The 27250-nt window shown below is 37.7% G+C and overlaps 1 protein-coding gene across 6 annotated transcripts; it reads right to left on the bottom strand.

The window, feature by feature from the left end:
- Positions 1-506: 506 nt before the first annotated feature.
- LOC144970613 (platelet glycoprotein 4-like) lies at positions 507-24380 on the bottom strand. 6 transcript variants are annotated; one of them, XM_078910422.1, is made up of 16 exons: positions 24185-24377; positions 18847-19121; positions 17084-17266; positions 15083-15318; positions 14286-14440; positions 13113-13254; positions 11246-11372; positions 9377-9494; positions 8019-8071; positions 6961-7033; positions 6386-6618; positions 5651-5745; positions 4009-4082; positions 2647-2683; positions 1775-1932; positions 507-694 (listed from the first exon to the last, which is right to left on the bottom strand). In XM_078910422.1, the coding sequence occupies exons 1-16, from the start codon at positions 24196-24198 to the stop codon at positions 625-627; spliced, it is 2043 nt and encodes a 680-aa protein (XP_078766548.1). In that variant the 5' UTR covers positions 24199-24377; the 3' UTR covers positions 507-624. The 6 variants fall into 6 exon arrangements, with proteins under 6 accessions (XP_078766548.1, XP_078766549.1, XP_078766550.1 ...); XM_078910423.1 differs by having other exon boundaries at positions 17084-17260; positions 24185-24341; XM_078910424.1 differs by having other exon boundaries at positions 1779-1932; positions 24185-24326.
- Positions 24381-27250: the final 2870 nt, after the last annotated feature.

Here is a 27250-nt window from a genome sequence, read left to right as displayed (position 1 = left end):
CACATTTAGGTCTTCTAAACGCAAGTAAAAAGGAAAAAAATGGGATAGTCAAAAGATTCTAAATTTCCAATTAAAGAACGCATGAAAAAATAAGAAAAAAGGGAATTGGTTTACATCGGGAACACGTGTAAATTTCAGAGCCCACCATCGGTGTACTTTGATATCCTCTGGTGTCATCCAGACAAGCACAGGATCCCAATAAGTGGAATACTCTCAAATGTTTACAAGATGTGTTCAAAAACAATTTTTAAAAATACTCAATTGAGAGACGGTTTACAAGGGGAAAAAAATATCGCCTCCCAAAACTAGCACTATAACTGAACGTTTTCCTACCAGCCAAAGTCTCCGGCCAGGGTCGGGAAAAACTAATTTCATTCCAAGACGACAGAAGGCAAGTTTGATATAATGGAGGATAGAAGAATACAAATGACCTCCCTATCTACTACTAGAGAAGTTTAAAAAACCACCCAGAACCAACACTAAAGAAAATGCACAAAATAGGTAGATAAATGCGTTACTTTGTTCTTTATTTCCTGACATAATACAACAATTTGAGACAAATTTAACAATGGATTGTTATTTTATAATTCTACTAGAATTTGAAATGCATGAAAATTTTTATATTTAATAATCTTTATTCTGTGGATGTTGTCCCTGGGCCATCAATTCGTAATTAATTGCCTTTTTTCCACATCTGAAATAGAAGATCAATAGATTGTCAGAGCTCAGAATTATGGACTCAAAGGCATCGTATCAAATTTGTTTTTAAGGTTTTACGGCGCTCTCGACACATTTAAGTCATGCCAGCTCCAGTTAAAAAGAAAATAGGAAATTCATGCTAATGTCTTTGGGGTTTTTTAATTGACTATTGCAACGCCCTTCTTATCGCTGCCCTGAATACACTATAAACAGTTTACAAAAAGTTCAAAATAAAGCAGCCAGAATAACATCCCTCACTAAATTAAACATAACACCAATTCTAAAATCCCTCCACTGGCTGCCAGTAAAGTTGCGAATTGATTTTGAGATTCTTTGTTATGCATACAAATCCATGAACGAAATTCCCCATCCTTTCATCTAAGCCGTAACTTTTCCCTATAAACCAATGCGAGCTCAGATATACTGGCTCTTTATTGCTTCAAGAAAACCTTCAAACAAATTAAACACTAAATCTTTTTTTTTTGTTTGTTGCTTTAGGTCTCTTCCAACACAATTGAGGTTATATGAGAGACCGCTGAAACAAAAAAACAAGCAATCTAACAAAAATAGTACAAATGTCAATCAAAAGCATAACCTAAAGATATCATAAGCTAAATTATAAATAACCAAGAACAAACAGGCAGAGGATATACAGGGGAAAAAATATCCCCTGTCAAAAATACAATCACAAACCAAAGAAGCAGGATAGGCTAGTAAAGAGAAGAAGAAACGACATCACTATCGGATCGTACACCCATGCGAACATCATAGGTATATGATTCAAGGGTGATGCTCCCATCCAACCACCCGCCACTAAATCTTTCTGTATCAGTGTCCCTCAGTTATGGAATAGCATTAGTTTTAAAACTAGATCCAACCTTTCATTTGAAATTTTTTTTTAAGAATCTGAAAACAAGAGCTTTTTTTATTAAATTTTTAATTTGTTTAACTCTCGATTGTCACTGAAATCCTGTTTGTCATAGCACCCTAAGCACCTTTGAGTGGAAGTGTGCGCTTTATAAATGCTTCATTTATTATTAAACTTGATCAAGGTAATATAAAGTAATGACCATACCTACAGCGCATTACCACCGATATACATATCAGGATCACACCAAAAATTGAGGCGGTCGTCATGACGATGATGAGATCCCTCTTAGCGGAGTGGCTCGCGTGCAGCATGTTGTATGACGTCATCACCTGGTCAAGGTCATCTGGTACAGACTCGTAGAACTGAAAATAACGGTTACGTTTTTATATCATAGAAAAATGTCTTTGGTGATAAAATTATATTCTTGTTAAAGCACATGGTTCTCATTTAACAAGTAAATGAATACTTTTTTTAGCTTTTTGAGCTGATATGGCGCAAGATCCGCCAAACGTGCTCAAAACGTTTTACACGGGGTCCCAAGCCCAATAATACTTGATAAAAACTAGCCAGGGCTAGGTCAAAATCTCGTAATCTCATTTCCAAGGCAAAGCCAAAGCAAGTTGGAAAACAAAGGGGGAATAGAAGACGGCAAGCACCTCGCTGCTCACCATGGGATGACAAAAAACGCCCAGAAAGTTAAAAATGTCAAATATTTTTTTGTCAAAAGAACTAAAAGTTAATTTACCTGATAAAGTAAATCAAAAGTGTAAGTTTCAAATAGCAAATCAAAGTTAAAATCGGCTAAAAAAATTAGTAAATTAGTCAAAAAGCAAGTCTAAAAAAGACTCAATTCAAAAGTTAAACATTTCAAAGAACTAAAATTTCACTTTCCTACAAAAAGGATTCAAAAAGTAAATTTAAATTAAAAATCGGCAAATAGTCTTGCAGTTTTAAGACCAATTTTACTCTCCTAAAAGAAGAGTATGAATTTGACCCAAGGTTTATATTTTATCTTGGATTAAAATTTCAAGTTAGTCGGGCCATAATTGTTTGAATAGAACAAAAGTTGGACTCACCCAATCCACCCACATGACTGGAAGAATAATTCCTTTCCTGAAATTAATTTTCAAAGAAATAAAATGTCGATAAACAGTCCTTGTATAAGTGAACAAAAATGAAAATAACTGCTCAAAATAAAACAATAAATTTGGGGGTCAGCACCTTCAGCAACAACAGAAAATTAACTATATATCACTGTATTTCCATTTTGTTGTTGGTTGGAGAGAGCTTTTAAGTTATTCTTGTTGCATTTTAAGCATTTTGTTATTAAAAGCTGTTGAATTCATTTTTGTTCTATACGTTTTTACAGTGCAATTTAAAAATAAAACGAGCTTTTATATAGCGCAATATCCACTAAACGTGATCAAAGCGCTTTACAACGGGTCTCTGACCAACAGCAACACGTAACATATACAACGAGACATAACGCCTGTTAGGTGATATAATATTTTACGACAAAGACGATGCTGATGACGGCCAGGTACTTTTTACTCCCGAGTACGATGAGAATGTGAGTAAAGAGCCTTTTCCAAAGACTAATTAGGCTCCGAGCAGGTTCGAACCCAGGACCTTCAGATCCGAAAGAAGTCTCATACCAAGACCATATAGCCGCACAATTAAGTTCCACAATAAGCCATATTAAATGCGTCTACTAAGAATTTGATTTTTAACCAACTTATTCATATTCTGACAACACATCTATTTCAACACGATTTCGATTTATTCAAAGATCAATGTTTTTAAGGGTTTACGGCGTTCGCAACACAAGGTCATATCAGCGCCAGTAAAAAGGAAGAAAACGTGATAGTAAAAAGTTCTAGAATTACAATTATAGCACATAAGGAAAGGTAAGACAAAGGGGAATTGGTTCAAATAGGAAACAGATGTCCATTCCAAGAGCACACTATCAAAGTACTTAGTTTGAGATGACCTAAGTCTCATCCAGACACAAGCACAGATCCCACTAAGAGGAACACACTCAAATGTTTACAAATCATGTGAAAATGAAAATAACAGTACATAACAGATGATTTACAAGGAATAAAATATCTCCCAAAACTATATACATTCGACTGTTTCCCTCTCAGCCAAGGACTCCCGACCAAAGTCAGGACAAAACCAAGCAATCTCATTCCAAGACAAAGACAGAAAGCAGTTGGAAAACATAAGAGGGGATAGAAAACAGAAAGTACCTCCCTGCCCGCTATGCCACCCAGTCAAAGATCAATAAATGAAGATGATCCTTAATTTGCCGAATAATTTCAGATCCCAAATTTCAAGGATTGTTGACCGGTGTCTATGCGTCTAGAACTGCCGTTTGAGAGCTTTAAAAATATTTTTATAATTATTAAGATTTAGATGACAGGAGGACATCTCACCCTTTGTGCCCAGGATAAACCACAGGAAGACTCATCTGATGACACAGCCTCTTTCTCATCGTCATCCCACTGGCCTGGCAATATACAATATATATTATATACACAATATGGACCGTTGTTACAGTGTTTTTTATGAGTTTAGCAGCCCTTGCAAACACACATGGGTCATTGAAAAGGCAGAAAGCAAGATAGTAGATTTAGATGAAAATAAGACCTGTGTTTTATGGTGGTTGCGATACTTTAAAATCCTTTCAGTGTTAATAAAAGGATTAATATGAAATTGAATGTAAGCTTAATTTTATATACGAAAAAGATTTTCGGGTTTCTCCTTTATAAACAAAACAATGAAAGACGCTACTACCACATTATCTCATTCGCCTGTAGCGTTTCATTCATCCTGTTTTGTTGATAAAGGGGAAACCCGTAACGTCCATTTTATCCGTTTTCGTATATTAAATTAAAGCTTACATTCAATTTCACATTGTTTTTTTTTTGTTTTTTTTTTTTGTTTGTTGCTTTAGGTCTCTTCCAACACAATTGAGGTTATATGAGAGACCGCTGAAACAAAAAAACAAGCAATCTAACAAAAAAAGTACAAATGTAAATCAAAATCATAACCTAAAGATATCATAAGCTAAATTATAAATAACCAAGAACAAACAGGCAGAAGATTTACAGAAAAAAAATATCCCCTGTCAAAAATACAATCACAAACCAAAGAAGCAGGATAGGCTAGTAAAGAGAAGAAACGACATCACTATCGGATCGTACACCCATGCGAACATCATAGGTAAATGATTCAAGGGTGATGCTCCCATCCAACCACCCGCTGTTATTTATTTCTTCGAGCTGCAACATTTACAGTATAAAGATAAAAGCTTAGATAATAGTTCTGCACATGCAAGCATCCAAGAGAAAGGAAGACAAAGGGAGCCTAATCAAACAGCAGAAATGGCATGAGTAAACAAAACTGATCCGCAACGACGGTTAGACCTGATAGATGCAAGTACATAATTAGTAAATACAGTATTTGATATTAAAGTGATGATTTAGAACAACAAAAATTCACAAAAAGATAAAACATTTGAATGTCTTATAGCAAATTACTCCAGGCAGGGCCAGAGCGAAATTAATTACCTAATTTTAGAACATGGACACAAAGCCACGTTGAAAAAGACAAATGACAAGAAACAGCAAGGGTGTAATGACGACGAATCCCCCAATCAGTGAGTGACCAATATTTCTCCGTCCTTAGGTAAATACGACCCACATCTCCAACCAAATACCATATTCAATGGCAATTCCGCTCGGTGTAGCTCCACTTTGGGGCAGCGTGGCTCAGCGGTATGGTCTTTGCTTCGGACCCAAGAGGTACCGACTACCCGCCTCGTTATGTGGCCTTGAACAAGTCACCTCACCTTAGCTCACTTTGCGGCGCTGCATTGCGGCTGACGCCTAGGTTATTCCAGTCTTCCTTTGGAATAGACCCGAAAGACAAATTTCCCCTTGGGGATAAAAAAAAGAATTATTTTATTTATTTAAAATAAGCAACAAAAATTGAATACCCATATATAATTTCCAGTTATGAGCAGTTTCGCACCAAAACGCTATTTTTTTCAGCTACAGACAATTCTACACTTACCGGGTGAATGTCAAGATGCATCTTACAGGAGTCGGACGAGTTGACTTTGGATCCGAGTTTGGTGTGGGGTTCGAAGGACACCAGGAATGGAGAATCTGTTTAGAATGGAGAGAATAAGACGTGTAGAAAGTTTTAGTTTATGGGGATACGGGACTTTTTTTTAATGAGTACAATTTTGTACTACGATTTTTAATAAGACTTTTCCGTACAAAGGTTAAGGCAGTACAATAGCTCTGAATAAAACGAATACTATTATGTACAACTAAAATCGTTAAACTTAACTTCTTTTTCGTCTTCAATCAGTAAGAATTTAACGCCTATCCAAATACAAACACATATCCTACGAGGAATACACTCCGATGCTGACAATATTATATTCAAATCAAAAACAAAAGGCACAAACAATTCACAAGGAAATATATCCCCAAAAACTCATATTTATACATCTGTTTCCTTCTCAACCAATGACTCCGACCTGGGCCAGGATATAACCCAAGGAATACCATTCAAATTCAAAGACAAAATACTAGCAACCCGGAAAATGGAGATCAGACATCGGGGAAAGACAGGTACTCATTCACATCCAGTCGAGTGAAGTAATGTGTTTAAAGTGCCTTAACAAAAGGACAAAACTTCGGGACCAGAATTTTCCACGATTTCTGCCACCCACCCGGCCATTGGTCATACTTAAAATTGCTGAATCACCGAGCCACACAATTTCATTCAAGGTATTACCTCTCCTCAGATATTGAAGAGCGAATGCCTCTCTTGGCTGGACATTGTCCACGTCTTCGTCCAGGTAAATCATGGAGTCTCCCGACAGAGTGGTATGTGGCATAGATTCGTTATCATTGGTCAATGGTTTGGAATGGACGTGGTGATGATGCTTGGAGCTCTTGGGGAGACCAAACCTGTAGGCTTTGTGGCCTTTGATGTTGATCGTCTTCTCATGCTGGAGTAGAAGGTTCCTGTAGATCAAGTGAGATTTTTTCTCAATGTTAGACATAGATGAAGTTAATTGAGTTAGTCTAAATGGGGGAGATATCTCAATAGCCTAAGTAATTGCTCTCGTGGACGTGGAAAGGCAGCAAAGATTGATTAAACATTGTGAAAGTCTTTAGTTCAAATTAAGTTATTGTCCAAATTGGTGTTTGTGTGTGTGTGGGTTTATATGTTTGCGTGTATGTGTGTGTGTATGTGTGTGTGTGTGTATGTGTGTGTGAGAGAGAGAGAGAGAGAGAGAGAGAGAGAGAGAGAGAGAGAGTTTGAGTGTGTAGGTTGTGTATCTTTTACTTCGGAAAAACACTGACCTTTCTGTTTGGCTGTAGAAGAAAACTAAAATCTGGTCATCTTTTACCAATGGAGCAAACACATCCCCATCGGCTGTTGGGATAGGGGAGATGGGGGAGAGAATGGATGGAAAAGGGGGAGAATGTTTTAAAATGTTGAAATGGTGAGAAGATATCGTTTTTGAAAATAATTGTCAAATCAAGATGTTGGTTCATCGTTGTCGACATTCTTATCTTTTATAATATTGTATTCATTTGTTCTACAGGCCCATAATGGGAGTGTGTGATACTAAGGAGAAAACGGCTGCCAACACATGATTAGTGTGAGATTTAAGGCGCTTGTGACAATTTTAGGTCATAAATACTTGAAAAATCTAGCCTAGGATATTCTTGTGTATGTATTAGCAAGCCTTAAATATTGTATCTATTTTAAGATTGTGCACTATTCATTAAATATGCTCAGATCAATCGACAGGTTTCTCTGCCAAAACTTATTGCAAGATGAAATATGGCAAACGCTACTGGCCAAGTACCCATTTAATACACGAGTATGGTGATTCAAAGTTGCACCGCCATCTATTCGACTAGGGTCCAAAACTACGGGCTATAATCCGTCGTACCAGTAGACTCCAAAAGTTTCGACAATACAATACAGCCTAATGCAACAAACGTGTCGGTCTCAACGGCTTAATTAGTGGACACTCGCCTCAAAACAAAGGGAATCGACTCGGGTTCAAGATTATTTTTCTCTGAACTCCCCAACAGTGATCATCGCGTCTGTTGGGGATCTGGGGGCAGCATGGCTCAGCGGGACGATCTTTGCTTCGTACCCCAAAGGTGTGATCTTGAGCAAGTCACCTGGCCCTAGCGCAATCCTTGGCGCTGCACTGCGGCTAACACCTGGGTTATTCCAGTCTTCCCTTGGAATAGACCCTCGAGAAAAATGTCCCCTATGGGATAAATAAATAGAATTGTATTCATTTTTAAAGAGCAGTCACTACAGCAACCGCGATGATTTCCCAACTTAATATCAAATAAATATATATTGTGGATAATGGTCATGAAATAGATAAGATTACCTGATCCAGACATGGGGTAGTGAGAGTTTCCTTTCGGCCACATACGGTCAGCTCTGGTGAGGAAAAACAAGTAAATCGTGTTCATTTGTCAATATTGCACTAATACCATCCCATCTATTGTCGATTCCAGTGTATTATCGTATCACATCGTCATTATAAGCATCGAACCCATTACTGCCTGTAGAAAAAGGACCACAACGACCACTCCAGTTGATCACAACAGCTACTTTTGACCACCAGACTTCCATACGATTAGAATCAACCTTTTCTGAATTTCTCGCGTTATAATTTGAACATATCACAGGCATAAAACGCATGACATACACAACACAAACATACACACACAAGCACACACACACACACACAAACACACACACATACACACACAGAACTCATAAGACAGGCCGTTTAACTCTTACATACGGGGTTCGATTTTTCTAAAATTCTGCACGTCTTCGCCGTCACTCCTTTTTGTGAAAACGTTTGTTTCGTTTTTAAGGGTTTTACTGCGTTTGCAACACTTTAATGTCATATCAGCGACAGTAAAAGGGAAGAAAATGGGATTGTAAAAGTTCCAAAATTAGAATTTAAGCACCCAAGAAAAGGTACGATAAAGGAGAATTGGTTCAAATAGGAAACCGATGTAGATCCCAAGAGCACACTATCAAAGTACTTTGAGTTCACCTGAAAGTCTCATCCAGATACAAGCACAGGTCTCCACTAAGAGGGATACACTCAAATGTTTACAAATCATAGATAAGTAAATAAAACAATACAGTGCATAACATGATTTACAAGAAAAAAATATCTCAAAACTATAACTATATATTCGACTGTTTCCCTCCAAGCCAAGAATTCCGGTGAGGGTAAGGACAAAACTATGTAATCCCATTCCAAGACAAAGTCAGAAAGCTATTGGAAAACAGACACAAGGGGATAGAAGACACAGCAAGTACCTCCCTGCCCACTATGGGAAGTCGGGAACCCCATCCAGGACCAACCAGTTGATCACAACAGCTTCTTTGACTACCAGACCACCATCGGATAAGTATTAACCTTTTCTGAATTTCTCGCGTTATAATTTATTGAACAGCATATCACACGCATAAAACGCATCACATACACAACACAAAACATACATCATACACACACACACACACACACACGCGCGCACACGCACACAACTCGAAGGACACGGGCCGTTCAACTCTTACATACGGGGTTCGAGTCTTCTAAGATTCTACATGGCGTCTTCGCCGTCACCCCTCTCCTCTTCATGAAAACGTTTACGTAAATAACTAAATTCAACTGTTTCTTTTCAGAGTACTGTGGAGCAAACTGGTTAAAGGAGAAATTACCTGGAATGGTTGAATGTGTACATTTTATTCAGACGATCGATGTCCTCGTGACCTGTGTACACGTTGTAGAAGGGACTCAATGACTCGTTACTCTGGGTGTTCATTAAAGTCATGGATGCTGAAATTGGAAGAAAAACAAGTTATGAAGAATAAGAATAATTCTCAAACAAATAAACTGAAACAAATAAGGCAGGAAAGTAAAGGTAGGTACGCCAAATGTTCCTGTCCCAAAATCCTTGGAAGTGTAAATGTAGCCAGCCCTTTTTTTTTTTTTTTTTGTTTGTTGCTTTAGGTCTCTTCCAACACAATTGAGGTTATATGAGAGACCGCTGAAACAAAAAAACAAGCAATCTAACAAAAATAGTACAAATGTAAATCAAAAAAATAACCTAAAGATATAAGCTAAATTATAAATAACCAAGAACAAACAGGCAGAAGATTTACAGAAAAAAAAATATCCCCTGTCAAAAATACAATCACAAACCAAAGAAGCAGGAAAGGCTAGTAAAGAGAAGAAGAAACGACATCACTATCGGATCGTACACCCATGCGAACATCATAGGTATATGATTCAAGGGTGATGCTCCCATCCAACCACCCGCTAGCCAGCCCTTCGGATGACTAATAATGAATAGGTTGCATATTGAATCATACGCTGGCATAACTTTATTAACAGGATTTATAGGTAGATTATAAGGATTACGGGAACCTAAAAGAGTGAGGATGGATTATATTTCTTGATCAGCATATATTTATGTTTTGTTTTTTAAGGGTTTTACGGCACTTGCAACACATTAAGGTCATATGAGCGCCAGTAAAAAGGTAGAAATGGGAGAGTAAAAAGTTATAGAATTACAATGAAAGCACCCAAGAAAAAGTAAGACAAAGGAGAATTGGTTCAAATAGGATACATATGTAGATTCCAAGAGCACACTGTCAAGTACTTTTAAGAATCTCAATGAGATCACTTAAAGTCTCATCCAGACACAAACACAGGTCCATACTAAGAAGAATACAAATGTTTTACAAATCATATATAATATAAAGAAAACATACAGTGCATAAAAGAGATGGTTTACAAGGGAAAAAAATATCTCCCAAAACTAACTATACATTAGACTTTCCCTCTCAGCCAGGGTATTCGGCCAGGATCAGGACAAAACCAAGTAATCTCATTCCAAGACAAAGACAAAGCAAGTTGGAAAACAGATATAGGGTGATGGAAGACGCAGGAAGTACCTCCCTGTCCACAATGGGAGGTGAGGAACCCCACCAAGATATATTTATGTCTTCTGTGGCTATTTAAGTTATTGGTCTTTACAGGACTGGTAATATTATGGTTAAATATACAACTACCCATGGTGCTAATTGCATAACTGTTCACCGTTCTCTTGTTCGCAATGATTTGCTTCGCCGTCTTTAAGGATACTATGTTTTATGGTTGTAAAACTGTTGATCTGAGTTTGGCGAGTCAGTCGGCATTATTTACTGAGTATAAGTCTACTCTGTGTATTGTAAGGGATATGTGGTCTAGTGGTATGGTACTCGCTTTCGGATTCATTTAGTTGATATGAAATTGCTGAAGGTTGAATAGTTTATTTGAATCCAGAGCTCGGAGAACGGATTTGGAGTCCAGCCTAAAACTGACCAAAACCACGTCACAATCCAAGGCGACAACCATAGTTGCATTCAAACGCATATCAATAGAATTAAAGGTGTTGCATTGAGCACGACCAACTCGCTTCTCACTTTCTTTTGGTTATCGTCGCTGTGTATTGTGACGCATTTTCTAGGAAAGTATCGAGCTGCGAATTAACAAAGGCTACGATCTGTTGCACAAAAACACCAATGGGGTGTTTTTCATTTTACCTTTCTCATCTACGTCACTCCCACCCCATAAGATGTCTCCAACAGTCTGAGGTCTGACCATCCCGTCTGTCAGGTTTACATGGAATTTCTTGCTGTGATTTCCAACTTTCATCTTGGACAATCTGGCCTGGGAAATGTTAGTAAAAATAAATGTAAAATTATTTACCGAGAATTGTTAAAATAAATTATTGTTTTTTAGGGTTTTACGTCGCTTGCAACACATTTAGGTCATATCAGAGCCGGTAAAAAGGAAGAAAATGGAAGTTATAGGATTATAATTAAAGTGCCCAAGAAAAAGGAAGACAGAGGGGAATTAGTTCAAATAGGAAACATATAGTCAGTCCAAAAGCACACTATCAGTGTTCTTAGTTTGAGACTCGCCTAAATGTCTCATCCTGGCACAAGTACAGGTCCCCAATAAGAGGAACACTCAGATGTTTACAAATATATGTAACAGAAATAATGCAATGCATAACACATGATTTACAAGAAAAAGATCTCCCAAAACTCTACTATACATTTGACTTTCCCTCTCACTCAGGGTATCCGGTCAGGGCTACGACAAAACCAAGTAATCGCATTCCAAGAAGAAAAGCATGTATAGAAGACAGTAAGTGCTTCCCTGCCCGCTATGGGGGGGCCAGGAAAAATAAATATTTCACCTAATAGCTTGAACTGTACGCGACTTCGGTATTGTATCATCTGGAGGTCAATCAAATTCCAAGGAGTGATGTAAAATCTATGTCCAATAATGTGCGATTTCAATCGCCACTGGAACTTTTTAAAAGGTGAGCTTTTATGTAGCGCAATATCCACAAATCGTATTCAAAGCGCTTTACAAAGGGTCTCAAGACCAACAGCAACACGTAACATGTAGAACGAGACATGACGCATGTTAGGCGAGATTACAATGTTTTTTCCGACAAAGACAACGCTGTTAACGGGCAGGTACTCATTTTACACTCTAGGGTGAGATAATGCGAGTAGAGAGCCTATTCCAAAGACTCAACTATGCACCGAGCGATTCTCGAACCCAGGACCTTCCGATCCGAAAGTGAGTGTCATGCCACAAGATCAATAAATGGACGCACATTCTAGAGTCTTCAATAAACAAACTTAACCCAAGTTTTATATTTTGACGATTAATTCAATTTTCCAGCATCATAAAACATTTTGCTTCCTCAAGCCTGCATCTTTTATAACTGACCATTTTAACACACTCACCAAATACACACGAGGCATGCACCGGACACTAATTCGACCCATACACACAACGGTGACCATAATAATAGTGAACAGTTTTCACAACAATCTTTTTTAACTCTCCATTCACCTCATTGAAACGAACAATTGTTCGATTCAGCATTGAATCGAGAGATACCATTTGACGCGATAATTCGTTTGGCGACATTTCATTGTGTAGATAGTTCAAAACTATTCAACATTCAAAGCTATGTTTATTACTTTTTTTTAGTGCAGCGTCGCCCAGCGGTACGGTCTGCTTTGTACCCAAATGATAACCGAGTTCAACTACTGGCCTCGTTGTGACCTTGAGAAATCACCCCGCCCTAGCTCACTTTGAAGCGCTGCACTGCGGCTTAGGCCTAGATTATTCCAGTCTTCCCTTGAAATAGACCATAAACAAATTTCCCCTTGGAAATGAATAAAGGGAACATTTATTTATTTATTTACTTATTGATTTACTTATTTACTTATTTATTTACTTATTTAGCTATTTATATATTGTGCATCTATATACTGCGTACTGTTTATGCTAGCATTCTAAGAAAATGACAAATGATCTCCATTTAAAATCTCAAATATTTCAATGTTTAGTTACACTATCCAATCGATGAGTTCATCTTACCAGTACATCAGCGTCAATGGTGGTGATGACGTCATCCTCGTCTCCCACAGAACGGTTTGGTTGGAACTTGAAGTTGTCCTGGATTCGATACGTCACGGTCGAGTTGCTGTTCCATTTCACTTCCGTCTTGGACGACTTCACTCTTCAAATGGAATAAAAGTACAATGAATAAAGTTTCAGATACCGACCTTGATTAGTCGCAACTAGATAATGAACGGATATAGAGGGGAGCCCAATTGGCACAATATGCGAATAACCAGAAGGGCTCGCGAAGGACCCCAGCGAGGGTATTCGCAGACTAATACGCATCATTTAATGAAAGCAAAAGCTATGTAGAACAAGTCATGAGGTGATATTAAAAATTACAATTTTGCCCCATTAATGTTGGGGTGAACCGTGTATCAAGGATTTTAACGTAAAAATGGTCAGACGATTTTTTGTTTGTTTTTAGGGGTTTTGGGGCGCTTGCAACACATTTAGGTCATATCAGCACCAGTAAAAAGGAAAAATGGTTTATTTAAAAGATTCGACACTTACAATTACAGCACCCAAGAAAAAGTAAGACAAGGAGGAAGTGGTTCAAATAGAAAGCTGACAGATTCCAAGAGCAAATTATCAATGTACTGAGTTTGAGATCACCTAAAAGTCTCATCCTGACACAAGCACGGGTCCCCACTAAAGGAACACACTTAAATGTTTGTTTTTAGGGGTTTTACGGTGCATGCAACACATATCATCGCCAGTAAAAAGTGGGATAGTTAAAAGTTCTAGAATTACAATTAAATCACCCAAAAGGCAAGACAAAAGGGAATTGGTTCAAATAAATACACGGGTGTAGATTCCAAGAGCACACTATCAAAGTACTTAGTTTGAGATCACTAAAAGTCTCATCCAGACACACGGACTAAGAGGAATACACTCAAATGTTTTACAAATCATACATAAAGAAAATACAGTACATAACAGAGATGGGTTACAAGGAAAAAATATCTTCCAATATACAGTAGACTGTTTCCCTCTCCACCAGACATCCGGCCAGGACCAGGACAAAACCAAGTAATCACATTCCAAGACAAAGACAAAGCATGTTGGGAAACAGATATAGGGGATAGAATACACAGTAAGTACCTCACTGCCCACTATGAGAGGTGTGTTCGAAGAATCCAAACTTACAAATACGTGTAGGGTCCTTGGGCTTGGATATGAATGTGTGGAAATCCCTCTGCATCGGTGGTGTATGTCATGTTATAGAAGGTTACCTCTAATCGCATGCTCGCGTCTTGTCTAAAGGATGACTGGGATAATGTACTGGGACGCAAAATCATTTTCTGGAAATTAAAAAAAAAATATGTTGGATCCGAATATCTGAAAAATGCCATTGTTAACTAGCACATATTGAGAGTTTGAGAGATTTTTATATAGCACAATGTCCACTTGGAAATCTCAAAGTGCTTTACAAGGGGTCCCAGACCAACAGCAACACTTAACATGTAATACGAGACATGACGCCAGTTAGGCGATATTACATTTATTTTCGGACAAAACGCTGTTAACGGACTGGTACTCATATACCCGAGTACGTTGAGAGAATGTGAGTAAAGAGCCTTTTCCAAGGACTCGCAACTATGCGTCGAGGGAGGCTCGAATCCAGGACCTCCCGATCCAAAAGAGGTGTCCGCATAATTTTAAAAAATTGTATTTTGCTTAATTTTGCTTTAAGAATACAGACATATTGATACATTGTACATTTTTCCCTAAAAGAAATTTAGAAATTTGTTATTTTAGTCTTTCGAGTTAAATTTATTTTTTTTGCACTGAAGGACATAAACTGAATGCGTAAGACTTAGCAGTGTGGAAATGCTCTTTACAAATTCTCTGGAATATAGAGTCGCATATAATTAGATATGTAAGGGAGCAAATCTTAAATTCCATGGGCCTGTTGGCTCTGAATGACTCCTTAGTTCACTTACCTCGCTGATAATCTTTTGGAGATTGGGGTCAATCCACATCATCAAGGTGAGGTAGCTGAACAAGGCAAAGACGAAGATGAGGGCGAGAAAGACGAAGATGGGCGGTGAGGTCAAGAACCTGAGGATCTTTTGAGTACGAGTGGACGGTTGTTGGTGTGACGAGTCGCTGGAAGAGGATGACCCGGGCTGACCACCTCTCTGTCCCTGACTTGCTGCTTCGCTTTGAATCGAAGTGGCTGGAGAGTAATGGGTAGAAATTGAACCGTTTTTTTTACAATGTAAAATTTCAGAAAGTGTGAATGGAACAGTACCAGACAAAGCAAGAAATAAAGATTTAAAATAATCTCAAAAAATCAACCATGGTTTTCTGGGAATCGGTCAGTGCTGGATCCCTTTTTATGTTTTTAATGGTTTTACGGCGCTTGCAACACGTTTAGGTCATATCAGTGCCAGTAAAAAAGGATAAAAACTGGATAGTAAAAACATTCTAGATGTACAATTAAAAGGACTTGAGGAAAAAGACAAAAGGTAATGGTTCAAATAAGGAACAGATGTAGATTCCAAGAGCGCACTATCAGTGTACTTAGTTTGAGATTACCTAAATGTTCACCCAAACACCAGCACAAGATCCCACTAAGAGGAATACACTCAAATGTTAACGAATCGTATGCAAACAAATAGATAGATGATTTAAAAGGAAAGAATATCTCAAACTATAACATACATTCGACTGTTTCCCTCCCAGCCAAGGACTCCGGCCAGGGTCAGGACAAAACCAAGTAATCTCGTTCCAAGACAAAGACAGAAAGCAATTGGAAAACAGACGGGGATAGAAGACACAGCAAGGACATCCCTGTCTACCTTGGGAGGTCGGGTACCCCCACCCAGAAAACCAGCCTGGGTCGGCTGGGAATCCTACGTCAGTGCCTGATCCCTTGTTTGTCAAAGAAAATCGTAAATGAAACAAAATTCTACTTTTATAATCTCGTATTGCATGAAATTTCTTGAGAAATATAGTAAGACCAGCAAAAACCAGTTCGTTGAACGGAGTTTGTCTTTTTGTGTTTTTTTTTTTCTTTTACAGTCTCCCTTTGTCTCCCGTTTCACTGAGACCCGTCTTTCATTTGCAGTTCTGTCTTTCGTTTCACTCCGTACTGAATCCAAATCCCATATTTCCGGCTTCACACTCCATTGGTATCTACCTCCCGAAGTCCGAAGTTCATTCCCCATTGGTGCCCACCTTCCATGGTCCGGCTTCAATTCCCACTGGTTTCGTTCTCCCACAGTTGCAGGTTCACTTCCCTCTGATATCCGTCTCCTATAGTTCCTGGTTCACTCCCCACTGCTACCCATTTCCTATAACTTTGTACGATTTTGGTAGGTTTAGGAGAAAAAATACTCTTCAGAGTTCACTCCCCATTTGTGTCCACCTCGCAAGTTCCCGGCTCAACTCTCCACTGGTATCATCCTCTCATAGTCCAAGATTCATTCCCCATTGCTGCATACCTCCTATAGTCTCGAGTTCATTATCCTCAGGTGTCCACTTCTCATAAACCAGCCTCAATTCCCACTAGTATCGCCAATGGTCCCAGGTTCATTTCCCTCTGATATCCTCTTCCCATAGTCCCAGGCTCACTCCTCACTGCTGTACACCTTCCTGAATCTCTAGTTCACTCCCTACTGCCCACCTCCCATAACTGGTCGGTTTCGGCGGATTTCGTAAAAAAGAAACGCCTCTCATAGTCCGAGGTTCACTCCCCAATGGTGTACCTTTCCCTGAATCCCTGGTTCACTCCCACTACTGCCCACTTCCCATAACTTTGTCGGGTTTCGTAAAGAAACACCACCGTTTAATTTATTAATTCACTGAACAACCGTGGGTATATTTTCAATCTACATTTTCTCAGATCTCAAAAAGGTGAAAAAAATGACCCATCCTATAACATGGTGATCATGCCCATAATATTATTTTCAAGAGAATATCTTTATCATCATCATTACCAGGGATATAGTGAGCTCCTTTGGCGCTGCTGGGCGAGGTCCTGGTCGTGTTGGAAGGGGGAGTACTCTCGTCATCGGCAGAGTTTCCATTTCCACCAGTTGTCTCCCTTTCCTGGTCAGACCTCAACTGGGAAGGGCTGTCTCCTTGTTTAGCTTTCAGCATTTTAGGAGAAAGGTCTGTAACTTGGAAAAAATGTCAATTTTGGGTTTGTTGATTTGTTTGTTTTTAAGGGTTTTACGGCGCTTGCAACACAAAGTCATATCAGAGCCAGTAAAAAGGAAGAAAATAGTATAGTAAAAAAAAAGGTTTTAGAATTACAATTGAAAGTACAAAAGAAAAATTAAGACAAAGAAGGGTTCGAATAGGGAACATGTAGGTTCCAAGAGCACACTACATGTATTCAGTTTGAGATCACATAAGTCTCATCCATACATAAACACATGTCCCCACTAAAAGGAATACACTCAAATGTTTACAAACCATATGTAAAACAAAAAATATAGAATGCAGTGCATTACAGATGATTTACAAGACAAAATATCTCCTAAAATTAAAACTATACTTTTGACCCAACCAGGGCTTACGGACAGGGCCAGGACAAAATAAAGTAATATCATTCCAAGACAAAGACAAAGCATATTTGAAAACATTTGTTTTTAAATGTGAGCTCGTATAGCGCAATATCCACTAAACGTGCTCAAAGAGCTTTACGAGTGGTCCCTGATCAACAGCATCGGGTAACGTGTAGGACGAGACATTATGACTTAGGCGATATCACATTTTTTCCCCCGACTTTTAAAATGAACAAGGCGAGACACGCATTCTGTTAAGAGCTAATACAATTTTAGTGGAATGATAACGCTGCTCGGTTCAAAGACAACCTTTAGATTTAACATCACTTACAAGGATAAAAAGTGTATAAGATACCTCATGAAGCTTTTCTTATTCTAATTACATTTATACATTTACATTATTCATTTAATTATTTTTCTATCATATTCATGTCGTGTCTAAAAAATGTATAGGTATAGATTTATAAATGTAAATGATTCAATTATAATTGTCGACATGTATTCATCGATACATTTCTGTCAGTGCAGGAAATAGTCGGAAGGTAAAATTTTGGATTTGCATTTTTTTTGCATTTTCTACAAGAAAATGCTCACCAGAGCATTTTAATCTTTATTTGAAGTAAATCGGGTGATTTTTCATGAAGTTATGGTCAAATGTATGGGAAAGGTATCCAGCAACTTTTCTCAAATTTCATACGTTTTCAACTTGACTAGTTGTAAAAAATATTTGGAAGTGTAATTTAGCTTTGATATTTACTGAAGAAGTACAAAAAAAGGTTGATTTAATCATTTATGACAAGAACTTTTTGATTTTTTAAAAATTGACCTAACTAAAACTGACTATATCGGCTGATCATGTCATACAAAAAACAAACAAGATTGAGTTTAATATAGCGCAATATCCACTAAATGTGCTCAAAGCGCTTTACAAGGGGTCCCTGGTCAACAGCAACATTAACATGTAGGACGGGACATGACGCCTGTTAGGCGATATTACAATTTTTCGGACACAGACAACGGCCAGGTACTCATTTTACATCCGATTACATTGAGAGAAAGAGAGTAAAGAGCCTTATCCAAGGACTCAACTATGCGCCGAGGCTCAAACCCTTTCCTATCCGAAAGCGAGTGTCATACCACAAGACCTCAAAGCCGCACATTCACTGTAACAATTTGTGAAAGCAACTCACCTTGTGGATCTTTAGGCCTACTACTTTTTTCCTCATCACTAGTCAGTCCGTCATTCTTTTGCGTTCTCAATCTACTTTCCTCACTCGCCTTCTTGCGTTTTCCCTCGCTATCCTTCCTCCTCTTCTCCCTCTCCTCCTCATGCTTCTGACTTCTGGCCCTCTCCCTCTCCTCCCTTTCCTCCTGAGGATCCGTGTGTCCCTCGGCGTACCAGTGAGTTTGTTGTGGACCCTCCGTTAGCCGACTGTACTCGGGACCGTCACTTATGACAGGAGATCTGGGAAGAGAGGGCGGATGAATAAGACAATAATAATTGAGCCTTTATATAGAGCAATATTCACTAAACGTGCTCAAAGCGCTTTACAAGGGGTCCCTGGTCAATAGCTATACATTAAACATGTAGGACAGGACATGACGCCTGTTAGGCGATATTACAATTTTTTTCGGACAGAACGTCGTTAACGGCCAGGTGCTCATTTTACACATGAGTACGGTGAGAGAATGCGAGTAAAGAGCCTTTTCCAAGGACTCAACTATGCGCCGAGCGAAGCTCGAACCTAGGACTTCCGATCCGAAAGCGAGTGTCGTACCACTAGACCACATAGCCGCACGAATGATGCTATATCATGAATATCAAGATTCGATTCAAGTGTTTGTTTTGTTTTTGTTTTGTTTTTGTTTTGTTTTCAAGGGTTTTACGGCGCTTGTAACACATTTAGGGGGACTGGATCAAATAGAGAACATATAACTTCCAAAAGCATACTATCAGTATACTTGGAATTAAATCACAAATTATGTCTCGCCTTAACACAAGAACAGGTCCCCAATAAGTGGAACACTCAAATGTTTACAACTCATATTAGTGAGAAGAAAATTTAAACAGTGCATAACAGATGATTTACAAGACAAAATTTATATATCCCAAACCTAACTGTACATCTGACCATTTCCCTCCCAGCCAGGACCAGGACAAAACCCAAGTAATCTCATTCCCAAAAAAAGCATGTTGGAAAACAGAGTTTTCATGCACTTTCAAAAATTAGAATCGGTTTTTTTTTTGTTTTTTTTTTTTTTTTTTTTTTTTTTTTTTGGGGGGGGGGGGGGGGGGGTTTAAGGGCTTTACGGCGCTTGCAACACATTTAGATTATATCAGCGCCAGTAAAAAGGAAGAAAATGGGTTAGTAAAAATTTCTAGAATTACACTTGAAGCACCCAAAAGAAAGTAAGACAAAGGGGAACTGAGAACAAATAGGGATCAGATTCCAAGAGCACACCACCAATGTACTTAGTTTGAGATCGCCTATAAGTCTCATCCGGACACAAGAACAAAATCCAACAAAGAGGAACCACTCAAATGCTTACATTATACATTCAAAATAAATATAATAATACATAACAGATGATTTACAAGGAAAAAAATATCTCCCAAAACAACTATGCATTTGACTTTTATCCCAGCCAGGACTCCGCCAGGGCCAGGACAAAACTAAGTAATCTCATTCCAAGACAAAGATAGAAAGCATGTTTGAAAACAGATATAAGGGGATAGAATATACAGTATGTACCCCCCTGCCCACTATGGGAGGTCAGAAAAATTAGAATCCGTAGCGCTATTTATGTTTAGAGACCTCTGCCGACACGCGCCCAAGAAAACCTCATATTGAGTTTTTTTTTAGCTTTTATATAGCGCAATATCCATTAAACGTACTCAAAGCGCTTTACAAGGGGTCCCTGGTCAACAGCACACTAATATGTAGGACGAGACACGATGCCTGTTAGACGATATTACATTTTTTTTCGGACAGAGACAAAGCTGTTAACGGCCAGGTACTCATTTTACACCCGAGTACGGTGACACAATGTGAGTAAAGAACAAAATGTATCTGGTGTTCATCATCAATCCACCGAAAACACTAATGTTTGAGGAAAATCAGAACAAATGTGTATGAAAGGTGCCGGACAGGGCAAGAAAGAAAAATACATTTTTAAAAATCATCCCAAAAAATCAGTCTACCTCGACTGAGGTAGAATTATTTTTTGGGATTTTATTTTTTGTATTTTTCTTTCTCGCCCTGTCCGGCACCTTTCATACACATTTGTTCTGATCTTCTTGCATCCGTGCCTGCTCTCTCGTTTCTTATATTTACTGTTTATAATGTAAGTGGGAGGACGCATATGGAAATATGACGAAAGAGTGAAAGCAGTTTCTAAACCTGGGCAATTCTCATTAACAAATAAATAGGGTGGGTCTTCAGTCAAAGTGCACTTTCAATATCAATGATAATCATTGGAGCGAACTACATTATCTAAATAACATCTTGTTATAACGGAATGATAATGTCTATATCCCGCTATAACGACACTTACAAAATTGCCTCCAGGCAACACAGTGGTAGGATGGTGGAGCAGATAAAACCCAGTCTGTATAACGTCAGATGACAACTATAAGCTATATCAGTCATGACTTGTTCTAACGGTTTTAGAATGGACCAGGGCATCTTTGCATTCATTTTGCTCACTGAACGGAAGATGCGCATCCGTTTATTTTTGTCGATATCAAGGACCGTTGAAAACGTTGGCGCATTATGTTATGGTCATCCTTAGCTTTTTGAGCTCTAACAATGACAAGCTGTCTTTTTCTTTAGCTGAAATTCCACATACATACGCCACTTCAATGACATAGTAAATATACTGACTTGCTCACCTGAAGTTAAAGTGATATTTGTTTTTGAGGCTTTTACGGCACTTGCAACACATTAAGGTCATATCAGTGTCAGTAAAAAAATGGGGTAGTAAAAAGCTCAAGAATAACAATTAAAGGACCAAAGAAAAAGACAAAGGGGAATTTATTCAAATAGGAAACAGATTTAGATTCCAAGAGCACACTATCAGTGTACTTTGAGATCACCTAAGTCATCCAGACACAAGCACAGGTCCCCACCAAGAGGAATACACTCAAATGTTACAAATTATTATAATATATATATAACATAAAATCAATACAGTGCATAACAGATGATATACAAGACAAAATATCTCCCAAAACTTTACATTTGACTGTTTCCCTCCCAGCCAGGGTATCCAGCCAGGTCCAGGATAAAACCAAGTAATATCGCTCCAAGACAGACAAAGCATGTTGGAAAACAGGGGGATAGAAGACAAAGGGCCTCCCTGCCCACTATGGGAGGTCAGGATCCCCACCCAGAAAGTGATATTTGTCCAAAGGAAACAAATTTATATTAGATCAGAAAAACGGCTTGTTTTCAATTGTTATCGAATAAGATCTGCATTCGAGACTTAGTTTTGCCGTAGCTTCAGATATCTCAGATAATATCTGTATCACGCAAAATCAGCCAAATTGATAGCTAAAATAGTATTAAACTGTCTTTATTGCCACAAGGTAAGGACTTCCATTATTTCACAGCACGCCTAAAGAGGGAATTTTATCTTTATTATCATGGGGAGACCCACCCCACCCCCTTTTTTATCGGGGAGAACCCCCCCCCCCTCAGCCCTAAAGTAAAGATACAACAATGAAACTTTTCCATCACTTGCAATATCGAAACTGACGGGAAACAGTAAGTAATGACGTCGGCCGGAGTCGTAAATGACAGCAAATTGTTTTTGAAATGAGAAAAATCACAAAACTTATAAAAATGAAACTCGTCTTAAATTGTAATATTTATTTGACATTGCAACTGATGAAACAATGGCTAAACGATTAAATATAATAAAAGTGCTGTGAGACTAAGGAATTCCTCCCGCCACTAGAAAGAGAACAATTTCGGGGATTTTTGGTTATAAAAATAACTGGGGCATCCAAATGTTAATTTTGAAGATATTCTGCTAAATGACAAAATCTCAGAACAAGAGTAGTAAATATTTAGGCTCTTTGTTTTAACCTATGCGTTTAATTCTTTACATTAATTATATCATTTATTTTATATATAATTTGAAACATTTACTTATAGGTATGTCTTAAGGCATCTCTTGCGTATATTTATATAGTTATTCTATACTTCCTCATGGAAATGTCTTAACTGTCAAAAATATTGCACATTAAAATAGTGGACTATATATACGACCCCGGTTATTTTAATTTTGAATCTATTGGAATACTTCTGTCTGTATATTTGAAATATAGTGTATAGTGTTTACTTAATATATAACACGATATTTGATGTCATCACGGTCTTCCCTGAGTGGCGACTGTATATGGAAGTTCTTCCCATTGAAGTGGCGCCTGTATATGAAATTTTTTCATTTAAGGTAGAACGAATAAGCCAGGGATGGGAACAAAATCCCGTCTCCGTATTCGGGGTATTTTAAAAAATGTTTTCTTTAAGGGTAAGGAGGAAACGTGGGAGAAATTCCATACGCGTCCGGTACTTAAAAACTAAATGCGGCTATGTGGTGTAGTAGTAAGATTCGCCTTTGGATCGGAAGGTCCTAGGTTCAAGTCCCCAACAGCTCATGGTTGAGTCCGTGGAAAAGGCTTTTCTCACATTCAACGTACTCTGGTGCAAAAAAAAAGGACATGGCCGTTAGCGTTCGAAAAAATACCGCCTTCAGGCGTCATGTCTGGTCTTACATGTTCAAGTGTTGCCGTTGGCTTGGGATCCACTGTAAAGCGGTTTTAGCGCGTTTAGTGGATATTGCACTATATAAAAGCTCAGTTTTATTGGGGGGGGGGTTTAGTTTTTTTTTAACGTACCTACGTAGATGCTAACCTTGAGTAAGTTTTATCCAAAGAAAGAAATCGGACTGGTAGGGTTAATAATCAAATCGTTGCGTCTACAATCAGGGCCTTCATTTTGTTAGGATTGTAAAGCTCAAGTCGCAAATGGTAAAAAACAAAATGGCCGCAAAACTTTCACTCCATGGAAACAATGAAAATAATGAAAACCCGTCGTTTTAATGGCTTGAAGTCGAATTTTCTTTGTATAAATAAAACAACTCAAGGAGGCAGCTATATTTATTCACTCGTGTATGTGGCGAACGCATATGGAATCTCCTGAAAACGCGATTATACCCACGTGCACATTTAGTACACGTAGATTTTACATTACAACATAAAATGGAAGACGTTCAATAGGAATACATTGTTGATCTGTTATGGGAAAAATGTGAATGTATCTAGTTATGAAAAATTCCGGTTTTATGACAAACATGATCAGCTTGATACACCGATGAAAAAAATTGTCTTGTGCCGTTATATTCGATATTTTTTTAATATGTCTGAACCGGTCAGAAATTTAAGTATTTTTCTATTAAAAGTAACGAAAAGGGGAGATAAAATATTTTAAAATACTTTGAAACAGCGATGACGAATAATCTCACCTTTTAAAGTCCATCTTGCTTCTAGAATGATCACTCAAACAATAAAAATTTAGTATATTTAGTTCTATGAAATACTAACCACTATCCTATCTATCTAAGACCCTAACACTACGAAGTCCAAAAAGCTAATGATCTATGATGGTCCGTGAGACAAGTCACATGACCAAACACATGGGTGTCTAAGTGAGCGATTGTCACAGAGTGTTAGCTCATTGGTCATAATATTATTATTATTATTATTATTATTATTATTATTATTATTATTATTATTATTATTATTATTATTATTATTATTATTATTATTGTTAATATGTTGTTGTGATTGTCTAAAGGGTGGTTTACGTGATGCTATGCGGACGTTGGGGTTGACACACTCCAATGCTCTGCCCGTCTGATGAATTGGATCAACACACAAGACTGTGTAACCTTTAGCGTTTATTGTTTGTAGGAGGGACTTTAGTGAGTACAGATCACACAACTGGCGATCTAAAAATAGTTGCAAAAGAGCAGTGCAACGTCAAGTTCTTTCACTTGGGAACAAAATTGACATCACTCAGCTCTTTGTTGTTATTTTTAGACCACCTGTTAGTGATGAGTTCTCACAAAATGACAGAAGAAACGAAGTTGGCGTCACTCAGCTCTTTGTTATTGTTTTTAGCCAGCCCTTTTTTATGAGTAGATCTCACTAATATAGATAGTATGCAGATAACGTCACTCAGGCCTTTGTTATTGTTTTTGCCATCCGCGTTTGTGAGTTGTTCTCACTAAACTGTATTAACCAGACTATAAAAGTTCATGGTTACACAGAGTTTGTGTGTTGGTCCGTTATACTTCCGGATGGCAATGTTGTGAACTCCTTGGCCAAGCGAATTCTATCTATTCTATCAATCAGTCTATAAATGTTCAAGGTTACAAATATTATTTTTGTGTTGGTACGGTCTATCGACTGGCAAATGTTGTAAGGTTTTTTGGGTTTTTTTTTTTTTTTTTTTTTTTTTTTTTTTTTTTTTTTTTTGTTTGTTTGTTTGTTTGTTTGATTGTTTGTTTGTTTGTTTGTTTGTTTTTGGTTGAGTGCAAAGCAATAAGACTATCAACGTTAAAGATGACACACCGTTTCGTTGTTGATATGTTTAATCTATCTAACAAGCAGATGTTGTGAGTATTTAAGCTAAACACGTTACATGAAAACAATATCTTTTTCGTCTCAATTTTAACTCACAACTATGCGCTTGGCTAAGAAGCTCACAACATTGCCATCCGGAAGTATAACGGAGCAAGGCAGAACACTGTGTAACCATGAACGTTTGTAGTCTGGTTATTACAGTTTAGTGAGAATTATAAACGCGGATGGCAAAAAACAGTAACAAAGACCCGAGTGACGTCACTTCATACTATCTATGGGATGCTGTGCGCTTGGCTAAGAATCTCACAACATTGTCAACACACAAAACTATGTGTAACCTTGAACGTTTATAGCCTGGTTAATACACTTTAGTGAGAAATTAGTCATAAGCATGGATGGCAAAAAAAAAAACCCAATAACAAAGACCTGAGTGACGTCAACTTCGTTCTATCGATATCGCATTGATAATCCATTGTCGAAAACTTAAGAATGGAAAGAGAGAATGTCAATAAATTACAGTGGCGTGACATGCTTACAGTATAAGGTGGTGCCATAATCAGAAGGAATTGACTTAAAACATGAAAATATATTTGTAAATACAAAAGAAAGAAAAAAAATAAAGAAAAGGCTTACTCAACTAAGTAAGAGGCGGTATATACAATTTCTCAGTTTGTTTTTTTTTTGTTTTTTTTTTTTTTGTTTTTTGTTTGTTTTTTTTTTTTTTGTTTTTTTTTTGGGGGGGGGGTTAATTCTGTAATCCATTTTTAAAATATGGAGCGGTGCAAGGCATCACATCAACCGATATAGTCACACCCCTGTCAATAAAAGCAAACGAAATTGGATTCAATAGTCTGATGTCACGTCGCCCAGCAACGGCGGCCATCGTGGTTCTAAACAAAGAAAATCGGTATTTTTCATTCTTCATGCTGTCTAGAACTTTTCATTTGTCTTGTGATCAGAATGTGTAAAAGTCGAAACGTGATCAGATTTATAATGTATTTTTTCCTCTGGATACGCTTTTATACTCGTTGGAGAAATATTTCATAAGGGCGTCCGCCATTGTTCCGATAGTTTAGAGCCAGTTACTAAGTTACCATGCGTCATTACGAGGGAAGTGACGTCACGACTGTTGAAGCGTATAACGCCTCTGATTTTACGAAAGTATAAATGTATGACAAACATGACAATGATCGTGATTTGTGTTCACACAAAGTAGACACTCGTACAATCTAACATTGAGACAATGATGATGTCTGTGCCATAACTGAGGTCAGATAAAATGAGACCCACGTGAATTGAGTGAATGTTCACGGCAGTGTTATGTTATTTTTTTAATAACAGTCTATGTGGAATTATGTTATTTTGTAACTTGCTATGCTGTAAACATTAAATGTTTTATCCTCGGTAATATAGATTGTATGCGCTTGGTTAAGAAGCTCACAACATTTTCATAATAATAATAATAATAATAGATCTTTATTGTCCATAAATATGGCAATTTGTCATTTAGTTACACTTGTTATAATGTTAAACGATAACTAAGATTGAACAGATATTTCACTCCTACTTATTTTCTCTCTCTCTCTCTCTCTCTCTCTCTCTCTCTCTCTCTCTCTCTCTCTCTCTCTCTCTCTCTCTCTCTCTCTCTCTTCTTTCTTTCTTTCTTTCACACGTGCGATATACACAACATAAACATATTCATTTCGTTTTCAATTTGTTACGATTGTGGCAATTCGACACCAAAAATTATCATCATTATCAATTGGTCAGTTAATCTTACATTAAATAAATTAATCAGTTAATCAGTCAACGAATCAATCCTTGGTTTTTCTGTACCATATGAAATATTCAAAATTTTTATTGCTGATGGAACGAACGTTGATTTATACTTGTTAGTTCTACATTTAATCTGACAAAACCTTCTCCCAGATGGTAAAAGACTA

Source organism: Berghia stephanieae, chromosome 4 (genome assembly GCF_034508935.2).
Source record: "Berghia stephanieae isolate SIO BIC M18660-M18661 chromosome 4, UCSD_Bste_1.3, whole genome shotgun sequence".
Lineage (NCBI taxonomy): Eukaryota > Metazoa > Mollusca > Gastropoda > Nudibranchia > Aeolidiidae > Berghia > Berghia stephanieae.
This window is presented reverse-complemented; position numbering and strand designations above follow the sequence as displayed.

Excerpts from the sequence above, each read along its gene's own strand:
- LOC144970613 (XM_078910422.1), bottom strand. Across the intron at positions 17,267-18,846 it reads TAGGCCTAAAGATCCACAAG|TTACAGACCTTTCTCCTAAA; the intron begins GTGAGTTGCTTT and ends ATTTTTTCCAAG. Across the intron at positions 14,441-15,082 it reads TCCAAAAGATTATCAGCGAG|AAAATGATTTTGCGTCCCAG; the intron begins GTAAGTGAACTA and ends TTTAATTTCCAG.